The 15,473-nt window shown below is 42.8% G+C and overlaps 1 protein-coding gene across 3 annotated transcripts in view; it reads right to left on the bottom strand.

The window, feature by feature from the left end:
* The window catches only part of LOC113406218 (protein Shroom2-like), a 188,484-nt gene extending 175,917 nt beyond the window's left edge, over positions 1 to 12,567 (bottom strand). For 2 of the 3 annotated variants that reach the window (XM_026649546.1, XM_026649550.1), the window contains exon 1: positions 12,346 to 12,545. In XM_026649546.1, coding sequence (XP_026505331.1) covers positions 12,346 to 12,477 — 132 coding nt within the window. In that variant the 5' untranslated portion in view covers positions 12,478 to 12,545. Of the gene's footprint in view, positions 1 to 12,345 lie in introns of all 3 variants that reach the window. The other variant, XM_026649543.1, reaches the window with a different exon arrangement.
* Positions 12,568 to 15,473: the final 2,906 nt, after the last annotated feature.

Here is a 15,473-nt window from a genome sequence, read left to right as displayed (position 1 = left end):
TCGGGAGATCCTCTTATCCTCTATTCTTTTTTCCCCGAGAAAGTATGGTCCTGTTCCTCCTCCTCCTGCTAGCTGTCATTTCACGTGTAAACTAACATGTTAAAAGACTACATATTTTCCTAGTGTATAGATGCCCACATGGAAAACACATCATATGAGGTTTCTTCCTCATCAAACTTGACCAGCAAGTCCTTTTCGCTTCTAATTCAAGGACATTTTAGATACAAACATTACATAAATCCTTTGAAGTACTCCTACATGTAAACATAAATACTGCATAACAGAGTCATATCATAAAGAATGTATTCTGGGTTGTTGTAGCCATTTTGGTCCCAGGATATTAGAGAGACAAGGTGGGTAAGGTGATATCTTTATTGGACCAACTTTCTGTTGGTTAGAGAGACAAGTTTGAGCTTACACAGAGCTCTTCATCAGGTCCTTAAGAAACTTGTCTCTTTCACCAACAGAAGTTGGCCCAATAAAAGATATTACCTCACCCACTTTATCTCCCCAATATCATAAAGATGGCTAAAGTGAAATATTTTAGAAGACAATGGATCCATAATCTTTCTTAGAATCCAAAATCAAAGATTTAGGGTGGACACAATAGGGCAACGCAGTTTCACTTCAGGAGATCTGGCTTCACATCTGAATATGATGGGAAACCCAGACTTGTACATCAGGGGTGTGTGACAGACCCAGACCAGTGGGGTACAGGAGTCTGGTAGAGGGCAAATATACTGGTCACTGGATGAGTAGTTTTCTGTTCCCTGAGTGACCAGAGCAGGGGCTGCACTAGAGTAATCAGGAACCTGCTAGAACCAGTTAAGGCAGGCAGGCTAATTAGGACACCTGGAACCAATTAAGAAGAAGCTTCTAGAATCAATTAAGGCAGGCTAATCAGGGCACCTGGGTTTTAAAAAGGAGCTCACTTCAGTTTGTGGTGGGAGTGTGAGGAGCTGGGAGTAAGAGGTGCAAGGAGCTGAGAGGGTGTGCTGCTGGAGGACTGAGGAGCACAAGCGTTATCAGACACCAGGAGGAAGGTCCTTGGTGAGAATAAGGAAGGTGTTTGGAGGAGGCCATGGGGAAGTAGCCCAGGGAGTTGTAGCTGTCATGCAGCTGTTACAGGAGGCACTATAGACAGCTGCAGTCCATAGGGCCCTGGGCTGGAACCCGGAGTAGAGGGCGAGCCCGGGTTCCCCCCAAACCTCCCAATTGACCTGGACTGTGGGTTCTCCCAGAGGGGAAGGTCTCTGGGCTGTTCCCCAACCCACATGGTGAATCTCTGAGGCAAGAAAATCTGCCAATAAGCGCAGGACCCACCAAGATAGAGGAGGAACTTTGTCACAGGTGTTACTCACTTCATCTCATGACTAATACAACTCTAAGAAACTCTTAGCAAAGCCTGTAGATGTTTGCATCCTCTCTAAAGTTAGTGCTAGTAGGGCATGACTCTGCAAGATGGTAAAAACTTCCTCAAAGGTGCCCAGCATCCTCAATTCCTATTGAAGTCAACAGGAGTTCAGTGTGATGAGCTCTTTGCAGGGTCAAGCCATTTGTCCCCCATGTACCTTCAGGCCCACAAACAACAAAAGACATCCTACAACACCCAGTTATTTTGTCAGCAGAAGTTTGGGTCCAGATTTTAAAAGTGCTTTCTCAGCAACCACAACTGGGGCCAGATTTTCAGAAGGGCCCAACTCTCATTTAGGCTGGAGTGGGCAAAGAAATTTGTACATGACCCCATAGAGTTTCCCATTCTCAGTTCCAAACACTCACCATGACCTGGTGTACAGGTTTCAAAAGACACATGCTGGGTTGGGCACATCTAAAAAAAAAAACCTCATTTTTGTATGATATTCATATAAGATAATGAGAAAAATGGTATAGTAGTGCTACTTTGCAAGAAGTGCTGCTGTTTCCTTTACTACGAAACCATGTTTCTGAAATACCACCCTGAAGCACTATAATACATCACTTCAGAAGAGTTATGAGTAACTCTAAACTGCTAATAAAAGAATGTGGGCATAAAATTAGCATTAATAACATGTTAAGCATTTTGAAGCATTAGTTGCACCAGCACTAGTAGTAGTCATTAGTGTACTTCAGGAGGAACATTGCAATGTTTTGTGTATATCTAGCTAGTAGTAAAAGAAAAATGTGAGGGTTCTTCATTTTCCAAGTCAAAACCAGCCAAATCAAATTTACATCTAATAAAGTATTTTATATGATAAATAAAACAGCATCTACACAAAAGATATCTTTGGCCTTCAAAATCCCATTACAAGGGCTTAAGACAATTTGGTTTTCCTCTAGAGTGGAAGAGAACGGTGCCACAGTTGTAATTTTTAGAACAGCAGTGGGTACTACACTTTCATTTACAAACAACCCAGTCTTCCTCTGCCATTCCCCATTCAAAGAATACTTTCTTACTTGGATCATTCAGAGTTCAGTATCACAAGCAATCCATCACTGACTGAATGCACTACAGGCTGCAGAACAGAAGATTTAGAACCAGGATCTGAAATGAGTCAGAACCTGCCTTTCCAAAAAGAAAGAAGCAGAGAATTTAAAAACCATGTACATTTTAGGAAGGCTAAAATTTTATTTTAAAAATTATCACTGAGGCTTGGATATTTATACACAACATAAAGATGTTAATTTAGAATTAAGGTTGCAGCAGTACACTTTCAATCCAATGCAGAATTAGGGCATGCGCTGGCAATATCCACCAAAACAGAACTTTCATTTAATAATAATTAGAACTCTAGACCTAATGGTTGCAGTGTTAACCTCTTGCAGCCATGAGCCAAATGGAACTGATGTAGTGATGTCTGCCTGAGTGTGCAAGCAGCTTCATTGCCTCTTCTGCTAAATCAGAGTTTTGATAAGGTGTAGGTAAGTGATAATTGAAGCTGTTCAGAATCTTGTGGGCAACAGTGAAACTGACAAGAATCAGGCAAATTTCTATGATGCTGCTGGAGGAGCAATGAGCTGCAGCAGTGGCCAAAAATGGAGAGTCTGACTACTGTAATTATTTGTATTACCATAGCACCTGCAGCCAACATTGTTGATCAGGACACTATTGTGCTAGGTTCTTTACAAATACAGAACAAAGAGATGGTCCTGGTCCCCAGCCCTAGGATTCAAAATTGAGGCCAAAAGGGAGTCAGACTAGTGGGAACACCTTCCCATCATAAAAAGAACAGGAGTACTTGTGGCACCTTAGAGACTAACAAATTTATTAGAGCATAAGCTTTCGTGGGCTACAGCCCACTTCTTCGGCTGTAGTCCACGAAAGCTTATGCTCTAATAAATTTGTTAGTCTCTAAGGTGCCACAAGTACTCCTGTTCTTTTTGCGGATACAGACTAACACGGCTGCTACTCTGAAACTTCCCATCATAGCAACTAAAAGTCTGGTAAAGGAGAGAGTAGCAGAGACCCACCTATCCCCCTAACGTTGGAGTTGTAAGGTAGGACGGAAAATGAAATAACTGTCCATCTCTCTTCCAGAATCCAGAGGGATGAGAGTGTGCATGTTCACAAAGAAGCTTGGGAGGAGAAGGCTGCAATTTATCAAACTGTTATTTATCAAAGGCTTATACAAAATCTGGAGCCCTGATCAAGGTCCAGGGGCAGCACCACTCTAATAGAAATCCCCACACTTCCCGCTCCTCCCTTTTCAACGAATGGGGATTCAGAGGTTTTTGCTTTGCTTGGCATTGCCCTTGAACCCTGGGCCTCCCCCAGCTTTCAAAGTGGTCTTTGGTTAGTAGGTTCAGTCCTCAGACTATTATACATCTGTCAAAGTATTCAAGCCCTATGTTTGAGTGGAAAGGCATGAATAAATAGTCAGGAGAGGTTAAAGAGAGTGTTTAGAAAAGGATGAGGTGAAGATAAAGAGATTTTAGGGAGAAGTAGGAAGAGGCAGAAAGTACAAAGAGGAAAACATTATGTAGTGAAATAACAGTACAGCCCAGTCCAGTTCCTATGACTTGGGATTTGTATCCCTATCGATTGTCCCATATGTTCCTCTCCAGTAAAAAGTATTTTCTCCTGAGTTTCCATGGAGTCTCCAATAGAAATCTACACCACAATATCTGTCACCCAATCTGTCCCTTTCATATAATTTACGTAGCCAGTGTTTTACAGTTTCTCATTGACTTTTGTCAGGCATCCTCAGGATTCAGAAATACTTGTTATTTCAAGATCCTCTTCCATTGCCAAGCATCCTAGTTCATGGTGGGTTTGCTTTTAAGCTTCACACATTCTTATACAGACGTTTATAGTTTTATTTTTGGCCATGTGCCTACTTCTATTTAATTCCCCATTGCTTTTCTTGCATTTACAGGAGAAATGGTGGGATTATACAGTTTTGGGTAGTCAGGCATTCTGCACTGTACCTTACGCTTCAGAGTCATACGAAACCTATTAATGGGGTTTTCCCATTTTATCCGCTGCCTTCCACAAACTACTCTTCTACCTTTGAAGGCCTGACCTGAGTTTTTTAAACAAGAATTCTCTGGTTAAACTAGATGTAGAGGACTGATAGCGTGGTTGAACTCTGATGGGAAAACTCCCTCCTAGCTAACACTTAGTCAACAACTATGATTTTCATGCAAAATGCTAATATCATTATCCAGTTAGGCTGAGGTGACCAAAGCTAAAATATAATTCAGAAACTTTCACTAAATTCTTTTTTGAACACATTAACAATAAAGATAGAGTTTTGAATTTTCTAAAAAACTTTACCTAAAGTTGTGCACATTGTTGGAAGAGAGAAAATAAATTTGCTTTCAAAGACAACGTTTGGCTAATTTTATGTAGCATAGGGTTACAAGCACTTGCCTTTCTTTCACTAATACTTGGTAAAAAATGTCTGAATTTCAAAACTGATGAAATTTTAAAAAATTCAAAATATATACACCTCTACCCCAATATAAGACGACCCAATATAACACGAATTCAGATATAACGCGGTAAAGCAGTGCTCGGGCGGGGGGCTGCGCACTCCGGCAGTTCAAAGCAAGTTCGATATAACGCGGTAAGATTTTTTGGCTTCCAAGAACAGCGTTATATCGGGGTAGAGGTGTATATTTTGCAAATCTTCCCTTTCCCCCATTTTTTGCCAAACCACCTTCAATAACTCATTATAAAAAGCTGATCACCTTCCCTCTTTATGAGTCTATTCGCTATATTGAACTTTATTGGTTTTTGATGAAAGTTCTGTAAACCTTACAGAACTGACTAACCCATCACAATTGTAGTACTATCCTTTCAAGATCCAATCACATTGCATTAGCTTTCGTGTAACTTTTGAAAGACTGCAAACTTTTTTTTACAGAAACAATGGGATAAAATTCTGACCTCACTGAAATCAATGGCAAAAGTTCTCACAGGTTTCAGTAGGGACAGGATTTTTCCCAACATATTCCAAATGGACCCTCACCTCATCTATAACCCAAAGTCAAAAACTGGCTCAAAAGACTGAGAACAAGATTACTTTGATACAAATTAACATCTACCAAGCACTATACAAATTCATGAAATAACTGAAATCAATTCAGCTGTTGTTTTTACCTGATATATTTTAAGAAACTGTTAATGAAACTGCATATATCATGAATAAGGCTACATTTTAGTCACGGGTATTTTTAGTCACAGATATTTTGGGGAACCACAGCCAATGGGAGCTGTGGGGGCAGTGCCTGCAGGCGGAGGCAACGTGCAGAGTTGCCTGGCCACACCTCCACCTTGGAGCTGAGCAAGGGGGATGTCACTGCTTCCGGGGAGCCCCCCAAATAAGCGCCGCCACAGTCTGCCTCACCCCATCCCATGCCCCAACCCCTGACCCCTCCCACACCCAAACTCTGCTGGGGGGCGGGGAGGGGACAGTGTCCCAAGACTGCCCCAGGACCAGCCGGTGCAACTGGCACAGGGGCTGCCTGAGCTGCCCCGGAGCCAGGCGCACCGGCCACTGCAGAAGTCACGGAGATCACGGAAAGTCACGGAATCCGTGACCTCCATGACAAACTTGCAGCCTTAATCATGAGGTGTACATTGAGTAAGAGTTCTGCTGAACTGCTCGGGCCTGTCTCAAGTTTCTGTAATGAATGAGCCACAGGTCTAGGGTCATGCGCATGATGACACAAAGCACACCGTAAGAAAAGGACAAGAATACATAGAAAGGAGCACAGCCCACAAGAAAGGCACCTAATAACTTGTTGCGAGAACTCAAGAGCAGTGAGGTAATAGTGGCTCACTGACAATAGGCTGGATATATCCTTCTAATCTATTCATGACTAAACTTCACTTCCCATTCACTTGTTCTTTCCCACACCCACTTTTTAAACACATGCAGCTAAAGTGGCAAACACATTGCAAAGACACAAGCTATACTGAGTAAAAAACAAACCCAAACGCTACATAAAAACCAAAAACGCACAATCATAACATTCAGCTTGTTAGTTAACAATATATTTTAGCAACCCTGTGATAACTTATTACTGCTACCAGAAGGCTGTTGCTGTTTTAATTTTTTCTGTCTGTAATTGGTACCATTACTGTAACAGGATATATTTGAGAATCATGTTAGAATAGTGGCAACAGACACAAGGCAAAACTCTTTGTATTACACTGATAGAGAACTTAAATAATACATTGATCTGTTCAAAGCTGCCTAGGGGATTTAGTCACACAATTTCTATAAGTGGGAACTGTGTGGCTAGTTCCTCTGGCTGGCTTTGTGTTTTTATTTGTTTGTTTTAAAGAACCAATGGTCGATCAAGCCAGGTACCTATACATAACTGAGTGTGTTGAGGGTAGAGGAAGGAGGAAAGCAAGGCAACAGCAGCAAGTGTTCCTTTTTGCTAGTGACAAATAGGATTCTTCACACAACAACATGAGTTCTACTGTATCATTTTAAAACAGTGACAGGTGCCAAGGAAAAAAATATTAAGTATTGTTTCAGTATTACACATACTGTTTATAAAACTACATGCACATCAGTCAAAGGACACATCAGTCAAAGCAGAACCCTGTGACTTCTGAGAAGAGGGAATTTTTAGCCTCTCTTCTGAGCCAAGCTTAAAGATGGATTCCTGTGAGTCACAAGCCATTTTATTCATTCTCTCTTATCTCAGTCCTCCTGTTGGCACAATGTGAAGAACGATAATACATTTCTAGTTATGTTTTTGCCATCAGTTTAATACATTACAAGATACTGTCCTGTGGAAAAGTTTCTAATGTTACCGTGATTGTTCGAGTAAGAAAGCCTTCACTATGTAAATCAAGTCAGACCTATTTAAATGACACCATGGATAGACAAACCAAAGTACCACTCATTCTACTTAACATAAGACATTCTGCACTCTTATGTGTAGAAGCCCTCGCAGAAAAGAGAATTCCAATGTGGCATTTAGCTCCTTCCTTACCCGAAGTACCAGTGGGGACCTCATACAAGGACAGGGGAACCAACTCAGCTTTTCCAGATTATTTAAGCCCAAGCCACAGGGGGGCAGAGAGCAAAAAGTTAGTACAGCCCAAAACCATATTTACTTCCATTGCTTTCCCCTTCACGCTGTGGAATCCCTTTTATTACACTATTATAACATCTAGGAGCCCATTGTGCTAGGCACTGTACAAACACAGATCAGAGACAGTCCCTGCCCAAAGAGCCTTAATTATAATAGACAACAGAGTCTCTGTCTCTCTTTTCTAGAGGACACTTGTATGCTAAAACTCACAAAAATAAGATTTCAGTATCCTGTGTGTCAGGGGACAGGATTCATTTTTTTAAAAAATTCTATACGTACGTACAAAAAAACAAGATCAACTGAGCCAAATCCTTGGCACATATATTCTTGATCTTTTCATCTAGCTGTAGTGTCAATCAATCAGCCATGTTGCCAGCCTGTCAAATGACTAATTTGTACAAAATGATGAAATGATTGGTTTATACTCGAGGAAACAGAAAAGTCTTCCTACAGATTTCTGTACAAATGGATAGCCATTAGTCTGAAAAAGAACTCTGATACCCTTGAATCATTAAACAAAAAAAAATTACATTTATATCAAGTCTTTAAAGCTACAGGATTCAAAAATTCTTTATAAAAAACAGCAGTCTCTTCTCCCACTGCTGAAATGCAGCTACTTTTGAAATGAAATAGCTCTACATAACCATTTGAGCCAGAAAATATGGGAGAATTCTTTTATCTAGTTAGAACAGAGGAATTTTACATCAAATGTAGATATTCAAATTACAATTTGCCCATTACACTTATTCTTTGCATTTTCATAGCACTTAGGAGCCCCAGTCATGAACCAGGACCCCATTGTACTAGGCACTGTACAAACACAGAACAAATCAAAACAGCAGGCACACACGCCCATTAGAAAAGTATTGTGGAATTTTTAATGGAAAAAAGTAATCAGGACTCTGAGTCTGCTCCTGATCTAAAGGTGACATCTCCAGTTGGAGCTTTCCTTCACTAATGATTCAGAGTGAAGAGTTTCACCTACTGAATCAGCAACACTTCTTGCAACAACCCAGGTTTCACTTGGAGGTCTCTCATCCAAATATGAGCCAGGCCCAACCTTGATTAGTTTACAGAGAGATCATAGCTCGAGGAGGTATAGCTGCAGGCACTTGTTAAAGCAATTCTTTTAAGTAGTATCAGCATTACAGTGCATTAAACTCTCTAAGCATACACTGCAAATGTTTCACATACGTTATCAGTAAAGTTATCTTGATCATGTTAATTCCAGGACGATTTGTGATTCTTTACATGTTGTTAGTATTGCAAATGAACTGAATTCCAAATTGATATTTTCTACCCATCCCCCACATCCAAACCTGGGAATGACAGGTACGTTTTCTGATTATTATCAAAAAGACATTTTAAAAGAGAAAAGTTAACTATATTTAAAATTAGCTAGCTATCAATAAAGATATTATTTTTAAAGGTTCACCCATGACAATATTGAGGTTTTCATTCTTAAATTCAGTGTTTGCTTGCTTCATTTAAAAAAAAGAAAATGAGATAGTTAAAAGTCACACCTATACAGAGAGTGGTGGTCCAGGTAAAGTAGAGATTCTGCAAGTTGCTATAAAAAGTCAACCCCCTTCCTCAAGGTTCAAAGTTACCATATTAGGCAAAAATAAGTTGCCTTGGGGGCAAATTTTTGGAATGCTCTAGAAGACATGCACAGAGCTCTGGAAGAAATACAAAGCATAATGCTATTACTTTTTAATGTAAAGATTTGCAAAACCAGATTGAAAATCCCTAATTTTTCTTTCAGGAGTAAGATTTTATTGTCAAGTGAGGATACTAAAGACACTGAAAAAATACATTTAAGTATTAGTCAACAATGCAGTTGCATATGGGTGGGGTGAGTTTCAGAAGACCGACTATGTTCAAGACCTGAACAAGCTGTATCATGTACCATTTTTCTTCATGATCATTGCATCAAAAAAAAAAAAAAAAAAAAAAAAAAAAACCTACCACCACCCCCCACACACACTATTGGTGGGTGAACTCAGAAGTGTGCTCCTGAAATAGGTAGTTAGAACCTTAAGTTTTCTGTTTCAGTTGCAGGGTAAGAAGAAATATTGAAATGAGCCAGCTTAATCACCCAATTAAGTGGGATACGCTATTAGTACTGTTTTTGGGTATTAGTAGGGTGACTCTAGTTTGACCTTTCTTTGCATGTTGGATGAGTAAAATACTTCCTGCACCCAACATTCCAATGCTTATGGCACACATACTTATCTCCCTACTGAGATTTAAACATAGATTTTCTTCGGTTTAGCATGCCTTTCCCTCAGTGCATTCTGGTAGCTTGGTAGATTGTTAAACTGAAATTTAGCCAATTTAAAAAGAAAATCAGGACTAGTTTTAGATATTACCCTTGCCCGAGAGTCTCCCTTCTCTTTTTATGGGGCTTTCGGGAAAAAAATATTTCTATCTTTAATCTTGTTCAGTTATAGTAATCTTAGGTACTACTTTTCAGACAGAGATGCGATTTTTAAGCCAGCTGTGTCCCTTTATGTAGTCGTCGTCCTGTGTATGGTAAGGAAAAACAGGGAAGCAGACATTTAGCCCACAAAATTCTTCCATGAGATATATGGATGCAACTGCCATGGACATCTTGGTCATCCTTTGTTCTCAAACACCCAAGGCTTGGGACATACATGTAAAGACTCCAAACGCTTAAGCAGATTTGTATCTTTGCTTATGAGAAATGTCCTATTACATGAGCAACGTTATGGATGTGCATTTTTGCAGAATCACCCCCTTGTCTGCCGCACAATGTGAGAATCTTCAGAATAGGAACCACTTCAGCTTCCACGAGTGAGAATCTAACACAGTAACAACAAGTCCTCTTCTTTAGGATCCTGAAATTTCTGAGTTCTTGGGCCCTAACACTAAAGGTGCATGGTTGGAGACAAGGTACATAGATGATAGACACTCACTTTTCTGTTTAGATAAGCCCTAATTTGGGAAGCCCAGAATACATAAACTTGTAAACCCATATAGAGAGAGAAAAAAACCTACTTAGTATGACAATAACAATAGAAAAGTTCTTGCTCTGGGATGTTCAAGGATTTGCTGACCTCTCACATTCTTTATGTACTTGCAAAATAGGAACAGGCAAAATGTCCCTGGAGCTGGCAGACCAAGAGTTGTATTTCTCCCATAACAAAGCTTCAGAAAAATATATTGTGACTTTTTTTTTTGACTAAGGGTCTGGTTTTGTTTTTTGCTTGCATAACCAGACAACTGCCTTCATGGTTTTTAAACCATCAGTTAGATCCTGATGTAGTTGTTTGTTTAAGAAAGTACAAGGGAATTCTTGGGTCAAAACATATACCACAATTGTCAATTTCTTAGAAAACACATAATAATAATGCACCCTTGTCAAGTAAGTAATGTGTGCCTAATAAACTGAAATATACATGATATATAATAGTGAAACACAGCATACACATACATAAACACTTTTTACCCAATAGCCTTTTCTTTCTCTCATACAACATGTTTAATCACATTCCACGAAAACTTTTTTTTTAAATCAGATTTAAAATACTATGCTAAATAAATATTTTGTAAAATTAACAAAATCCCTGTGGAAAACTCAGAATCAGGGCAATGAGTGCTAGCCTTTACTTTGAATTTTCCTGGCTTGTGTCAAAATTTTAATACAGTACAATAATATAAAAGCCTGAAGTAATTTCTACTATGGACGGTGGGGGAAAATGTTCCTTCATTTCCCTCATTTTCTCAACATTTCAACGGTCATTCAGAATTATTTGAAAGGTTTTTGATGGGGAGAAAAAGAAAATTAAAAGCAACAAACTGTTTTCTAGAAGTTTAAACCAGCAACATTTTGAAAGTTGTAAAGCTGACATGCTGTAGCCAAAAATAGCTATTAGGTACAGCCTTATAAATGGCTTTAACAAAAAGAATGGTTTCTCCGAACATACATAACTGTGCAACGAAATGTCAAACAAAACCCTGCCAAATATATATAGCAGGATTGATGTATATAATTGAAGAGTATTGTAGTGTTCTGATACAATTGCACTATAAAAAATTACATAAGTAGTGAATAAACTAAAACTATAGAAGTACAGCTAAAGCACGTGTGCCCCTAGGTTTATTTTTCCAACAAGCAATAGAACACAACAGCCTAATAGTTAGGGAAGTTTATTGCTTTGTTTATTTACATTCTCACCCGCCCCTCGCCCCCTCCCCCATCCCACACCGTTGTTCTTCTATTACAGGTGCAGGCCAGTGCTAAAGAGGAGAAATGAGACAAGAAACAGCAGTACACTACTGGGGAGAGGGGAACTGTACCGTTTGGACAAGGAACTATTAGAAGGTTAAGGAAATTATGAACCCATGATGTGATCAAGCAGGAACTAGGAGCAACAGGCAAATGTCTTCCACTGAAGCAACAAACTAGAAAACTCCAGCCGAGAAAGATCCCCCTTAAGTTCACGAGCACACTGCAATTCACATTAGGACCAAGAGCAACAAAAAATGACATTTTTATCATGCACTTTTCTCAAAATTGTTGAGCAACTTTCAAGCTTTTAAGTCTGATCATGATATGAGAAGCTTGTTAAAGAGACTGCGACCGTTTTCAGCAAGGGTCGATAGTGTTCCCATGACTGTCATTCATTATGCCAGCCTATTGTTTGGGTCGTGTAACGACTATAGAGATATGGTTAACCTGAGAGGTGAGGGAAAGGAGAGATTACATACAACGAAACGAAAGATAAGAAAAATGGGGGGAACGTGTCAGGTAACAGCCCTCGCTCTCCTGCAAAGGTATCTTACCTTGGTGATGATGAGAGGTTCCCCATGCTCTCTTCCTCCTTTTAAGGTAAAGCCCCAAGGAGCCCCTCCAGTCAGCAACACTTCCACCAATCTGTACCCATCGCCTCCTCTCTGCTCCACCATCATCATCATTATCTGCCCCTGATCCACAAACACTGCATTCAGCCGGGGATCTTTGTCTGGAAATCTCTCCGGTCCGCCTCTGAACTCCACGTTCTCCATGGCGATGCCGAGCTGCTGCTTCTGCAGCTACTCTAAAGGCAGGTTCCTGCCCAAATGTCTCAGCTTCTTCCTAGCCGGATCCAGCGTGCTGCGGCTGACCTAGGAACCACATACCTAACAAGAGTTTCAAGCGTGGTCCCACGGGGGTGGAAGTGATCCACCCCTGCTCGCCTCCTCCTCCTCTTGATCCCGCTTGAATGTTGCAAGCATGGAGGCCACAGGAGCTGGGGGGGTTGCGAAACTGCTCTGTGCCCAAACCTGTGGGCACTTGGCAGCCCCAAGGCAGGCAGGCAGAGTTCACCCTGGCACTGCAGCGGGCTTGTTCGCAGCTGGAGGAGGAGGAAGCAGCTGCGATCTCCCTCCTTTGGCTCCCCCCAGGGGGGCAAATACTGCAGAACAGGGAGCAAAGTCACAGTGGGATTCGCAACTCCCCCCTGTAGGGGGGTTCACCCGGGCGCTCACACAAGCGGGGAGGGGGGAGGACCCAGGCCAGGGGCCCGCACTGGGACGGGTGGAGGGGCTGAAACGTGCGCGGCGAGGTGGGGCCAGACAAAGGCAGAGGCCGGGCAGCAGCGGGGGGCCAACGCAGCGGCTTGCCCGGGCAGGACGTGAGGGTCATCAGTGGCCCGTGGCGCCCTCTCCGCATGCACGAGTGGGGAGCGGGGGAAGGGGGCAGCCGCCGGCACACAGAGGGCTGCTCCCCACCCCGGGCTGGGGTCTCATCCCCGCCGGGCAATCAGCCGTGACCGTGAGCAACCCCCAGCGGCTGCACCCGCCGCCCCCTCCTCCTCGCTCCTGCCTTCCCAGCGCTAAAGCAGCGGAGCGGGGAGGAGGGGGCGGCAGCTGCTCAGGCCCTCAAGCCTCTCCCCCCAGCCAGCGCGCGTCTTGCCCCCCCTGCTTGGGCCGGGGATCGGGGGCTCTGTGGCGGGGCGGGAAGGGTTAACTGCTTTGTGTGCGGGGTCGGGTCCGCAAGCCCCGGCCCCCTGGCGGGCTTAGCGGCGTCGCTGAGCGGGCTGGAGCAGCGGCCGAGGGCGGCGCTTCTGCTTGGTCTCGCTCTCGCCCCGGCTCCTTCCACCCTGATTTGTTGCCCTCCCTGGAGCGCATCCCCTACCTGGCAGGCGGGCGGAGCCTCGGCTCTGGCAGCTGGCCCGGCTCCTGCGCCCCCACAGTCCCTCTAGCGGCAGCCAGCGAGACAAGCAGGCCAGGGGCTCAGTCCTGCTCCCGGTGCAGCCAAGGCACAAAATTCCCCTGGGCAACTCCCAGTGGAAGCAGGAGCTGGCCCCCACTTTGCAAGTAGCAGGGGGTAGCCGTGTTAGTCTGTATCCACAAAAACAAGGAGGAATCCGGTGGCACCTTAAAGACTAACAGATTTATTTGGGCATAAGCTTTTGTGGGTAAAAACCACTTCACTTGCACCTGAAGAAGAGGGATGTTTTACCCACGAAAGCTTATGAGCAAATAAATCTGTTAGTTTTTAAGGTGCCACCAGACTCCTCACTTTGCAAGGGGCTGAATGCCCATAGACCTGCTGCACCCACTTGCCTTTCCCTACAGGCTTTAGCTACTTGCTCCAGGGCCCCCCCCCCCCCCGGAGCCTATAGTTATGTGTATTGGGGCAGCAGCTAGGAGACCCAATCATGGAGCAGAGCCCCATTGGGCTGGGAGGGGGGCTGTCCATAAATTACATAACACATTTTTGGTGATTTTCAAGACCCTCCCCCTTGTAACACTGAAGCAAACACTCTGTCATGGAACCCACCCATTCCCCCTTATGCAGTACATCATTTATGGACAGCCCTTAGGCACTGGTCGAAAACAGCACAAAAAGACAGCACTTGCCCCAAAGACCTTACCATCTAAGTATTAGAGGGGGCAATGTCTGGTTACAGATAGATGGGGACAGTACAGGGAAACAATAAGACAATATTGGTCAATGCACTAAGCAGTGGTCTCAGTTTTCTATAGGCATCACAGCAAAGGAGATTTGAGGGAGGAAAATAATACGGCAGAACGCAACATTCTTTACAAAGGCGGACAAATATCATTTCATGGATAGGCAAGGCACTCCGTTTTCAGGTTTTATTTTGTTAAATAAATTCCCTGGAATTTATTGGTGTTTGTTCAAAAAAAATTAAAGTTGGATGAAAATTGGTGCCTAAAATTAAATTAATAGTTTTCTGGGTAAATACTGGGAGAAAGGAGCACAGGGGAAAAAGCAAGAAATAGAGAAACGTAAGGGTACGTCTACACAGCACACACACAAAAAAAAGAAAAATTCCATGGCAGCGAGTCTGAGAGCCTGGATCAACTGAGCTCTGAGGCGATTGGGAAGGGTCTCAGAGTTTGGGTTCCAGCCTGAACCCAAACGTCCAAACAGATATTTTTAGCCCTGTAAGGTGAGCCCTGCCAGACCAAGTCAGTTGACCTGGGCTCTGAGGTTTGCTGCTGTGGGGGGTTTTTTTTAGCTGTGTAGTGTTACCCTAAGATTATTGAAAGTAAAAGCAGTTAAATGCCTTAGTTTATTTGCACGTCTATTTGTGTGTGCATATACAGTAGTTTCTGCTACATTGCCTTACTTTAGCAGACAGCCTGGCATTTACACGTAGACTAATTTATTATTAACATAAACACAATTTCTTAATGTAATGTATTGATTTTCTTAACATAATCAATATTTTCATGTACACCTCTACCCCGCTATAACGTGGTCGTGGGGAGCCAAAAATCCCTACTGCGTTATAGCTGAAACCCCATTATATCGGGGTAGGGGCGGCAGGGCTCTGGTGGTGATTTAAAGAGTTCCAGGCTCCGCTGCGGGGAGCCCCAGGCCCTTTAAATCGCCAGTGGAGCCCCGCTGCCACAGCCCCGGAGTAAGGGCGGCAGGGCTCCAGCGGTGATTTAAAGGG

This window comes from Terrapene carolina, unplaced genomic scaffold (genome assembly GCF_002925995.2).
Source record: "Terrapene carolina triunguis isolate 2854851 unplaced genomic scaffold, T_m_triunguis-2.0 Scaffold23, whole genome shotgun sequence".
Lineage (NCBI taxonomy): Eukaryota > Metazoa > Chordata > Testudines > Emydidae > Terrapene > Terrapene triunguis.
The sequence above is the reverse complement of the archived record's forward strand: the minus strand, read 5'-3'. Positions and strand labels throughout refer to the sequence as shown.